The sequence below is a fragment of the Anolis carolinensis genome, chromosome 2, assembly GCF_035594765.1.
Source record: "Anolis carolinensis isolate JA03-04 chromosome 2, rAnoCar3.1.pri, whole genome shotgun sequence".
Taxonomy (NCBI): domain Eukaryota; kingdom Metazoa; phylum Chordata; class Lepidosauria; order Squamata; family Dactyloidae; genus Anolis; species Anolis carolinensis.
Window position 1 is genome coordinate 70,849,603 of NC_085842.1, and position 12,032 is coordinate 70,861,634.

General features: G+C 37.4%; 1 protein-coding gene across 4 annotated transcripts in view; it reads left to right on the top strand.

The window, feature by feature from the left end:
- card19 (caspase recruitment domain family member 19) overlaps nt 1–11,207 on the top strand; it is a 53,930-nt gene extending 42,723 nt beyond the window's left edge. For all 4 annotated transcript variants that reach the window (XM_008115578.3, XM_008115576.3, XM_003223972.4 and 1 more), the window contains 2 exons: nt 2,622–2,693; nt 5,904–11,207. In XM_008115578.3, the coding sequence (XP_008113785.1) occupies nt 2,622–2,693; nt 5,904–6,019 (188 nt within the window). In that variant the 3' untranslated portion in view covers nt 6,020–11,207. The remainder of the gene's footprint in view (nt 1–2,621; nt 2,694–5,903) is intronic.
- Nucleotides 11,208–12,032: the final 825 nt, after the last annotated feature.

Consider the following 12,032-nt stretch of genomic DNA (forward strand, 5'->3'; position numbering starts at 1 on the left):
AGAAGTAGAATGCATGTTGTTATCATTTGTTTCCATGAAATCAATTTCAATGTACTTTGATTATTTTAAAAAAAGTTATAGAAATGTAATTTCTGGATTGATTGAACTGATTGCTAGATGTAGTAAAATCTAAAGTTTTCTAGGAGTTAGAAAAATCAGAGTATAATCTGTCCATCCAAGCACCACAAAAACAAGTACGAGTTGTACAAGTACTGTATATGCTTGACTATAATTTTATCTCATGTAAAAGTCAAAAGCAGCTTTTAGGACCAAAATTAAGGATTTTAATATGACCCATTGAGTATTCCACTAAGTAGAGAATGTGCCAGCTCTGCCTCGGGGAGTGCAAAAAGAGGAGGTAACAGAAACTTCAGCTGCTTTGAGTCTTCTTGAGAGAGATAAAGCTGGATCCAAATACTATGAATGAATAAATAAATAATCAATAAATAAATCGTTAAATTATTTTAGTTTCTCTTGTGATGGACTAAGGTTTTGCCTTCTGGCAGACAATAATAATAATGATAATAATAATAATAATAATGATAATAATAATAATAATAATAATAATAATAATAAGAAGAAGAAGAAGAAGAAGAAGAAGAAGTTGTTTTATTTGTATACCACCTCCTCTCCCCAAAGGAACTCTGTTGCTTACAACAACAAATGAATACAGTAAATAATAGTGCAAACAATAATCACATATCACTTAATACAACAAAGTATAAACCAGTGATTCTCAACCTGTGGGTCCCCAGATATTTTGGCCTTCAATTCCCAGAAATCCTAACAGCTGGTAAACTGGCTGGGATTTCTGGGAGTTGTAGGCCAAAACATCTGGAGACTCACAGGTTGAGAACCATTGGTATAAACATTAGTAAAATGGATTTAAAAACTATTTTGCCCTCTAAAACAGTAGAAATATAAGCAGCATCTACTATGAGAGGTTCCTTTTTTTGATAACGTCACTTACACAGACCCATGGAGAAGTTATCCCAATTTGGGCGGGATGTGGTTGATTTTCTGATTACAATATTGATTGTTTCACTGAAGCTTGATCAGTAGAATGTCCCAAGGTAGTGTGCTCATACTCAACAAATTCCTAACAACAGTGTAACTCCAAATTCAATGTCTAATAAGCCAGATCTGTGTTGTCATCTGTGCTGTCATATGTGACCATTTACATAGGTTTTATTAGGGTTCTCACATGCAGCAATGCCACATTTGCCATATATCACATTCCCCATACTGGGTATGTTTGATACTGGAAATGTTTGGAGAGCTTCTTAATTTTCCAATCTGAACAGGAGATAAGCTTAAAATGGGACTGCAAATAAAACTTTATGTTCCTGATCTACACAGCTGAGTTCCTTCTCCCCTCCCTTCCATTTTGCTTGCATTTGGAGCCTTTTGTGTATCTTTCAAGCAGGAAAGCCAAAGTCAACCAAAACAACCATACTTCTCATTCATGCTATATCATATAAATACAGATGCTTGCTGAGGTTATCATCTCCAGAAAGCTGTACACTTGCTTCCCCATTCTAAGAAACCTCAATGTATTGTTATAAAATGCTTTAATTTGATATGGTTACATCCATCACTTCTCCTCTGTCCTATTTCTGTCCCCATATTGCAAGGTTTTTACACTAGGGATAAGAAGAAATGTTCTTATCCCCAATGAGAACAGGCTTCATGGCCCATTGACACACCACTCCTATAAGATTTGCATTTTTAAAAGCCTTATTTTTTTATACTCAAAATGGAATGTGTACAAAGGAAATAGCAAAGCAGTGCAATTTCTGCACAAGATGCAGTTTTCTATATGATGTGTGTGTGTGTGTGTGTAGGAAGTTTTATATACATGCAGATTTTCCACAAAATATCCAGAAGAATGAAAAAAAGTAATTACTGGGGAGATAAATGTTTTTTTAATTCCATACAATAAAGAATAAAGCAAAGATGTGAGCATATACATCCAAATATTTAGTGATTTCTGTACACATGATTCCTAGAAAACAGTGGAAAACATGCAATCCTCTAAATGACATTGGACTGCACTTCCTTGCATGCTGGGAGTTGCAGTTTAATAGCATCTGGTGGGCCACACATTTCCCAACCCTGCAGTAGAGCGTCATTTACAACAAGGCTATAATATGGATCCTTTATGAAAACTGCCCAGAAAGACTCACTGAGCAGGGGAAAGGGGGAGTCAGTAGTTTAGATGCTAAAGAGAAGCCCTATGTATATGCACCTGGGGTTCCTAGAGTCATCATGTGGTTATCTTTATAACGTTGTAGTCAGACAAGTAGCTTAATAACTAGACTGATTTATTTCATATATTTTTTCAATTTTTTTTCTTGGAATGGATTTTCCCCATGCAGTTTGCAAGGAATAAAGGCATTCATGGTCCATAATTGTAATGCAAAATAATTGCTCTGTGAAATAGTAATCATATATCACAGTACATGAAACACAAAACAAATATAGTTATTGGAGCTACATTTGAATCAGTGTAGTCAGGCATGGTAACAAGGATTGTAGTCAGTGATCCATTTATTTGAATATGCAATGTTATTCTCTCTCTACTATTGTAATAAATAGCTGATTTCTCCTTTCTTCTCCAGGCCCTACATTTTTTCTTGCTTGCTTCAGCGTTGCTGCAGGGTTGGCGTTCTTCATGTATTGCTGTAACCCAGGTAATATTTTGAGGGTTTTTTTCTTTTCTAATGCAGATGGGCTTCTTTTTCTTGGCCTAAAACATGTTTTGGAAACATTCTAATATCAGGGGCATGAAGGAATGTCTCAGAAGTGTCTGAGATGTGGGGCCTCAATGACATATGTCACATAATTCATGGCTACATATTTTTTGGCAAAGTTCGTTATGAACCATCTGGAACCGGGAAATATTGCCTGGATCCCTGTGGATTGCATCCACTAGTGTAACCTGCTGTTACACCAGCTTATGCACTTCCTAATTCATTGCAGAAGAAAATATCTAGGTATCTCCATTTATGGCAAACATCCCTTTATGTGTTAAACAAGTTGTATGACATCAGGGTAGAAGGGGGTGTCCAGGTAGCTCCTTCTGCATCAAAGTTGGGAAAAAAAGAAAGAACTATTTCACTCTTGAACCTCTTGCAAGAACTGGAACACAAGGGCTCTCTAGCAGAGAATTTCAAGTACCAAACTACATATCCCAGGATACCATAAGACAGAGTCATAGCAGTTAAAATGGTATCAAACTGCTATTTCTGTATAGTGTGGATATCCTGAGAATGAACTTGTTTGCTTAGACATATAAGCCAATATTTTCAGATCATAGAACTAAAAGCATGCCGACTCTCTCAGATATATTTGAGATGACTATACAGATAAGCCTAGTGCTATGGTTAGTGTAGTTCCATCAGAACATTTTTGATACGAGGCAGAAGTGTATACAGTCAGTCCTCTGTATCCAGAGATTGAGCCATTCATGGCTAGAAAATGATTTTTTTAAAAAAAATCAAAAGAGTAAACTTTGATTTTGCCATTTTTATAAGTGACATCATTTTACTAAAGCATTATATATACTTGGACATGGGCATATATAGATTTTGGTATCCATGGGGGTTCCTGGAATTAAACTACAGCAGGTATCAAGGGCCCTCAGTATATCATACAGTAGCATTCCGGTTGACCGACTTCTGGTTACCCGACTTACCATATTATCAGACGTGCCAGACCGGCCCTTTGGAGAAGCTAGACAACAACGTGCACGGGGCTCCCCTAAACCGAGTGCTTGCTGTAGGGACGAGGCTCATCCCACCAGCAAGCACTCGACTACGTGGCAACATGCAGGGGGCTTCCTTAAACCGGTTTGCCGGGAGGGATAATAGGGCCTCCCTATGATCTGTCAGTTCCGGTTATCCAACATTCAGCCCACCTGTTTATGTCGAATAACCGGAACTCTACTGTATGTTGTAAGGGGGCATTCCTTGTCATGGTACATCCTTCCCCAACTTGATGCCCTCCAGATATGTGGGAATACCTAGCAGTTCGAAAACATGCAAATGTGAGTAGATCAATAGGTAACAGCACTCCATGCAATCATGCCAGCCACATGACCTTGGAGGTGTCTACGGACAACACCAGCTCTTAGGTTTAGAAATGGAGATGAACACTAACCCCCAGAGTCAGATATGACTAGACTTAAATGTCAGGGCAAACTTTTACCTTTACCTTTACTTTTACCTTACATTGAAATAACCAGGTTTTCAGGTCTTTCTGGAATGTGGCCAAGGTGTGAGCTAATCTAATTTCTTTAAACTGGATCATATGAGTCTGCACTGCCAGATAATCTGAGATAAACAGAAAACCTGGGATCATATCCTGTCTGGAAGGCCCTAAGTTGATGTATTTTATTGTTACATAACTGGGCTTAGTCCTCATGTAAGCCACCCCGAGTCCCTTCGGGGAAATGGGGTGGGATGTAAGAATAAAGTTGTTGTTATTATTATTGACACAAAGACAGAGTATGACACAGCAAACAAGACATATATGCTGGATTTTGTATCACAGAATCACAAGTTGAATACTTTCCAAGCATTTAGGATTGTGTGAAGTTTATTATTATTATTATTATTATTATTATTATTTTATTATTATTACACAGCAAACAAGATAGATATGCTGGATTTCATATCACAAAATCACAAGTCGAACACTTCCCAAGTGTCTAGGACTGTGTGATGTATTTTCGGAATTATTATTATTATTATTATTAGTAGTAGTAGTATCAAAGCTGGCATCAGGTTTTGGGATATAGGGCCTGTCTGGAAGGGCCCTCAGACAGTATCCCCAGCTGTTTGCTGGATGTCTGGGGATGGTAAGACTTAATGACTGAGCAATTGTACTTCAACATTGTAGACACCAACTGCAATTGTCTAAAGGAGTCTTTTAAGTACTTATCTACTCCTTAATTGTAGAACACAAAACGAGAAATGTCTGAACATAACTTTAGCCTCAGTTCAAATTATTATCCTAATTTCTATTCTTCTGTTGAAACATTGTGGCTTCCCCCTCTCTCTTTCTCTCTCGTCATGCACTTTGTAGTCATTATAATTTAGAAGTATTGATTTTTATATCCTGTGACCTGGTGATTATTTTGGCATGTTACAGCAGTGATTCATACTTCAACAGTCTTGGAAATTGTCTTCTTTCTTTCTTTATGGGTTTGGTACTGCTGGAAACAAATTGGATTTTTCATTCAAACTAGGAAGATAAAGCCCCCAGGAATTATACAAAACATATGGACTTTTATTTTTTAGTATCTAAGAGTTTGATCATCAGAATTCTAATGTTAACTGAAAATTAGGTAGAAGGAAATATTTGAATTTTTAAAATCAATTTATGACAAAATAATATATCAGTCCATGTTAGCCTTATGAATCACAGCCCCTTTCCTTAATTTACCAGGTATTGGCAAGAGCAGCTTTCTACAATCTGTATCCCATTCACACTCTAGAATTATAGCACTATGGTTGTCCTTCAATTGCTATGTTTCCATTTTATTGAATCTTGGGATTGTCAGTTTAGGGAGAGGTACTTTGACCAGGATTCTTAAGGATAAAACGATAGCAGTTAAAGTAGAGTAATAGTACTATAATCATGTGGCATGAACAGGCATCTGGTGTCCCTGATACATTGGACAATTCCAGGTATTCTCTGCCATCATATTATATGAGGATTATGGAATTTAAAGTTCATCATATCTGGAGAGCATCAGATTAGAGAAGGTTGGAAAACTGGGTGAAATGTTGGGGTGAAATATGTGATGAAAGAAGAGTCTCTTGTGATTGCTCATCTGACTCCAATGTTTTGCTTACCACTCTTGTTTTTGTTTTGTTTGTTTGTTGTTTTCATTTTAGATTCAAATATCTTGAAAGGAGCCAAAAAGGTATTGGGGTTTTCCCCAATCATTATAGGAAGACATGTTAGAAACATTTGCATGTTGTACATGGAAGACTCATCAAGGAAACAATAAGAAGAAACAGCTTCTGTGGTCTACTGCCAAGGGTCCACAGCGAATGAAAGGCTGCATTTCCAAATGATATGCTATTTTCTTATGCCAAAGATATAATTAAGACTGCAATCTTATATGCAGTGAACAGGGAGTAAGTCCATTAAAACCAATAGTCCTTAATGTCTGAACAAAGATGCATAGGTTTGTGCTCTAAGTGGCCTTAGCAGTGTCTGTATTCTGCTTTAAAGGGATTTCTAAAGGTCAACTATATGTGCCTTTTACTTTTGAGAGTGGATTATTTTTATACAAACATATTTTAAATTATTGCTTTGATAACATGCAATTGTCTTTTTTAATGGAAATATTTGAAGAAGCCTTTTGTTGCTGCAAAGCCTTAAAAGTTCAATCAGGGTTATTTGTTGTTGGCCTTGTGTTTGCAGGACACATACAGCATGGTTTCCACTTCAAAATAGATTGTGTGATTGCAGAGGTTTGCTCTGAATGTTGGGGCCCTGTTGTGAGGGATCCTAAGGAAAAAAGAAAAGTAATTTCCTGGATGTTCATCAAAGCAGTCATGGGCTCCACACAGGAAGCCTCCTGTACTTCCCTGCTTGATGACAAACAAAAATATTCCATTTGTTACAAATGTAAACTCTAGCCCTATTTAAGCAATACAAAAAATGGAAGAAACACTGGGTAGAAAGAGTACATGCTAGGCTCACTCCGTTCTTATACATTCCCATTGTTGTGAATAAGAGAATGGTGACTTCTTGAAAGAACGAGTCTTCTCCTGTCTGTCGAGTCCTTCCAAGTTGGTTTGGAGCACTGAGATATTGGTGTCCCAGGTTGCCTTTCCAATCGGTAAACCTATTCAGATTGAGAATGACAGTAGCAGCAACAGACTAGCATGCCTTTCTTCCCAAAAACAAATCTTCATGAGACCTGACTATAGCATTTATGTTACCTCTGATGGAAATATATGCTGTAGACATCATGCTTGGTGCATCAGCTCATCCATTGGCAATGAAGGGGATTGTTCTGCATTAAAAAGTAGCTTGTTCCAGTTTAGGTAACAGGCTTTTTTCAAGCAACACTTGAAAGTAAAGAGCATCACTTGAAATGAAATGAGCCCAAAGCCTTATTAAGACATGTGCTGCGTAGTTTTGCTTTTAGGCGTGAGTACTGTCTGTTCTTTCTGTTCTGTACACTCCAGGAATTCAGAGTGACATAAATAACTCAGGCAAAAAAACCAACAACCTGTCATACATATGTGTTTGCTAGTTTAGCTGGATAAGATTTCATACAGTGCCAGTTTCTTATGCCAGTTTTTAGGGACATCATCATAATGTGTGAGAAGGAATTTAGGAAGATGCAAATTCCTTCCTTGTTTAAGGTAAAACTGTGGGAAAGAGACCCATTTATCTTTAAAACATTAGTTTCTGTGCCCCATGATGTTATTAAAACAACACATTCCTCCCAAACCCTCACTATTTTTAGAACTAAATGAACTTTTGCCTTTTGCATGTATATTTTTTTTATAAAGAGCCATTTAATTGTTGTCGTCACCTCCCTCATATACAATTGGAAAGCTGGCTAACAATAGAGACACTGCTGTCTAAAGCTCCACTTGTTGCCCTGAGCATGATATGAGAATATAGTCCACCTTTTCCATAAATTATAACTGCAACATTCCTTCTCAATGAATGGGCTCCATTCCAGAAGAGTAGCCATTCCACTTTGTTGCCCAAAAAACAATTGTTGATCTTGAAGCAAATAAAGAGCAAATTAGTATATTATGACAAGAGCTTTGGAAGACTAGAATGTCCTTCACACATTTGATGGGCGATAGTCCCTGTAAAAGGTAAAGGTTTTCCCCTGACATTAAGTCTAGTCGTGTCTGAGCTTGGTGCTCATCTCCACTTCTAAGCTGAAGAGCTGGCATTGTCTGCAGATGCCTCCAAGGTCATGTGGCCAGCATGACTGCATGGAGCGCCATAGATCAAGAGGTACCCACCCACGAGCACGGGAAAGTACTATTTGCATGTTTTCGAATTATTTGCACATTTTCAAACTACTAGGTTGGCAGAAGCTGGGGCTAACAGCAAGAGCTCAGCCCAGTCCCCGGATTCAAACCGCTAGACTTTTGGTCAGCACGTTCAGCAGCTCAATAGTTTAATCTGCTTCACCACCAGGGGCTCCACATAGTCCCTATATAATTGTGCAAACATTTGTAGTCTTTAAGGTGACACAAAGCTTCTTGTTTTCTTTATCACACACAAAATGGTCAATAGAAACCCTTCGTCTTTGGAGCAGCGGAAAGCAAGTTTGCTCCTTCTCCTATGCACATCACCTCTCAATCTTCTCCAGACTAAATGTACTTATCTCCCTAAATCGTTTCTGCTAGGGCTGAGTTGCAGATTTTCTACCATTTTCATCATGGGTGCCCTCCTCTGGACATGCACTTGTTTAATTTCAATTTGTCTTTGTTTGTCAGAAAAAAATTATGTAAATGCACTTCCTAGACTTATCTGAAAGTATGGGAATTAACACTATGTAATTTTGTTTTAAATTTGGCTGCACTGGCAGGGGTTTATTTTAATATGTGACATCTGTGTCTGTCTTGAACAGAGAGGTTGCTTATGAGTCTCCTGTCAAGGATCGTACACAGCAAGTGTCTTCCTTCTAAGGGGATGTTTAAAAAGAGTCTTCTTAAAAAAACAAAAACAAATCTACATGTAACATATCCAACGTGTGTTCCCTGTAACTACCACAAGATGGAGAGCAAGCACCACAACTTGTGTAGCTTTGCATAGGCATTTATGGCACCATTTATTTGGAGAATTTTTGCAGTTGCTCAGAGTCTCCTTTAGCAGTTTTGGGCCATGACTGCTTGCCCTCAGCTTGTCTATTGGGAAAATTATTATGTCTACAATGAGAAGGACTAATTGTAAACTGTCTTGTTGAACTGACATTCTGTTTTCTGCAGTAGTACGAGAGAGTTCTCACACCTGATATTAAGTTTACCAAAATACTCTATAAAATGATCTCTCAGATGAAAAAACCTATAAAGTAAGTGTGAGATCTGTTGGCTGACCTGTTTCTCTGAAAGGGAAGGATAAATCCATCAAACTAATTTATTTCAAAGAGTAGATTATTTTTGCTCCTCATGATTTTGCAACATTTACATCCAGAAATTTTTTCCATGCATTTCGATGTGCTTTTCCCAATTTTCACATTTTTGTACAGTTTGTCTAACGTATACATTTTTACCATTAGCTTCCCCTTAAAATGCTTTAAATAAATTCTGCAATAATAGATGCATTTTGCATGTGTTTTTGTGTCTATGAATGTGCCTTTTTCTCTGTGTTCAAGTCATCTCAAGTGGACTCATCCATCAGCTTATGATGACTTCATACATTTTCTAAGGTTTTCTTATACTAGAAGTTGTTTGTTGTTGTCTTCCTCTGAAATATAACCCACACCATCTGATATTCAATGGCAGTTCCCTATCCAAGTACTTACTTACTTACGTACTTACTTAGGCGATCCCTCGTAGTTCGAAGACGATTGTTTTCAATTTCCTTGTGTCCATTTCTGTTGTCTTGGGGGTGTGTCCGTAGGTGGCTGAAGTCCTAACCAGGGCTGATCTGATGCGTATCCAAGGTCAGTTGGGAACTGGTGTTACCAAATATGGTTTATCCTTGAATCGCACTTTGTGGTTGTCTGCAATAAAATTATAGATGTGTCCGTTTCATACTTAAGATGCTCTTACTTGATGACCATAATTCTGTGTTTGGCAAGTTTTGACCTCTTTATTTTAAAAAAAAATGGCACATAAAAGTCCATATGTTTAATGCAGTGGTTGGCACCCACTGAGAGTTATTTAGACTCCTTCCAACTCACAGTAAGATACATGTAACAACCAGAAGACATGTGTCAGGCAACTAGAAGTCACTTTTGATCACTTTTCTACTTTTTCTACTTGGGAATGGAGAAAATTAAATAAGTTTTTATAGCCAAAACCACTATCCAGGGGCTATTTTAGCCTGGGAAAAGTATTACTTTGGGGCCTTAAAAATCAGGTTTAAAGGGACCGGGGTGGCAAGGGCTACAGTATAAGCGTACCTCCTTCTTAAGGGCTTACAGCAGCTCCCAGGCTGTGGTTGTGCACCTCAAAAGGTTTGTGCAACACTTCAGTAGAAATTGCTTTTCTGATGTGTTATTTAAGTGCTACCCTGCTTCAGGGATTGTGAGAGGTTCTTGATAACAGTAGTATGCATCAGGTTGAAAATTGGAGAGTCATTTCCCTGCAAAACATTACCCCAGGATATCTTTGTCCAATGTGTTGGCCTGCAAATATCATACAAGCCAGCAAACTTGGCTAGGGTGTGTGGATGCTGTGAGTTATAGGCCTGCAGTCCTGTGGGGAGCAAGATGGAGAAGGATGCAGGTAAACCTGATGTTGAAAAAATAAGGGAACTTACATAATCATCCCATTGCTCTAAATATGTTCAGTGTATCATCATGAAACATATTTTAATTTACTCAGGGATGGTCTGCATGGTTTGCAGCATTTGACTTGATTTTAGACTCAGGTTCTTGTTATTACAGTGAATCCCCAGAGTTTGTCAATTACAAAGAGAAATTATGATGATGAAATAATTCATGTAGGGCCCCTTCTACATGGCCATATAATCCAGATTATCAAAGCACATTATCTGCTTTGAACTGGATTATATGAGTCTATATTGCCAAATAATCTAGTTCAAAGCAGATAATCTGGAATTTATATAACAGTGTAGAAGGGGCTTGATCTCGCCTTTCCCACAGAAATAGGATGCAATGTCTTACAGCAATCCAAACAAATGCTTATAAAACAGAAAAATCATGCTTGAATATAATTAAACTGTAACATTAATCCCATTAAAATAATACATAGCAAGAATAAAATATTTAGTCTAAGTATCAATTTAAATAGCCTTTTAGATTTCGCTGTGTCTGTATTGATATCCAAAAATGTATAGCATTTAATGCTCTGTAAATTTATTCTTTCTGGTATAACATTCTTGTCAAGTACGTGGCCAATATGAATGAAGGAAGGGTGGCCGGGGGTTGTTAGAAATGTAATGTAATGCACTTGATCTTTTAAAGCAACATTTAATGTTAATTAATGTATACCACGTGTTAAAAATAAAGTATCTCAACCAAATTCTCATTGTTGAAGGGGATTTGTGTTCTTTTTCTGTCATAAGTTACATTCAGTTAAATAGACAATTGGGCCCTGAAAACACGACTATATTTGGACACATACACACAGATATTTGAAAACACGCTTCTCTTTAGGTCAGGGTGAGATAATGCACCCCTTCAGATGTTCTTGAATTGCAGTTCCCAGCATTTCCACTACCCTGTTTTCCCCAAAATAAGACCTACGCCAAAAATAAGACCTATCATGATTTTTCAGAATTTCCGAGAATGCTAGAAATTTAAGCCCTATTTCAAAAATAAGCCTGAGATATAGTTCATTTGAAAGGTCAATTTGGAAAAATAAGACTGCCCCTGAAAACAAGCTCTAAAGCATCTTTTGAGCAAAAATTAATATAAGATCCTGTCTTATTTTGGGGAAAACAGGGTATTAACTATGCAGCCCACTAATATCTGGAGGGCCTCATGATTACCACCCTTGCAAAAGGAAAACATCTTAGGTGCAAGCATAAGCAATTGTACAACAATAGGAAAAGAGCAACGTGCATTAACATAATGGGATGTGTGTGAATTAGGGTACCTACTAGAGGTATGGGGTAGGGAGTCTGCACTTGTGATCTTGGGAACATGTTCTGTACACATACTTTAATAAACTCAAAATGGTAAAAAAAATGCCTAAATGAAAAAGTGGAAAGTTAATCACTCATAAAAGTTAATTTGGGGGAATCAATAGTGTTGCAAAACACAGTGAACTTGAAAGAAAAGCAAAAGAGAAATTGTGATAGAATACATCTTCACTATCAACAAAAATTGCAGCGTTTGAGATTTC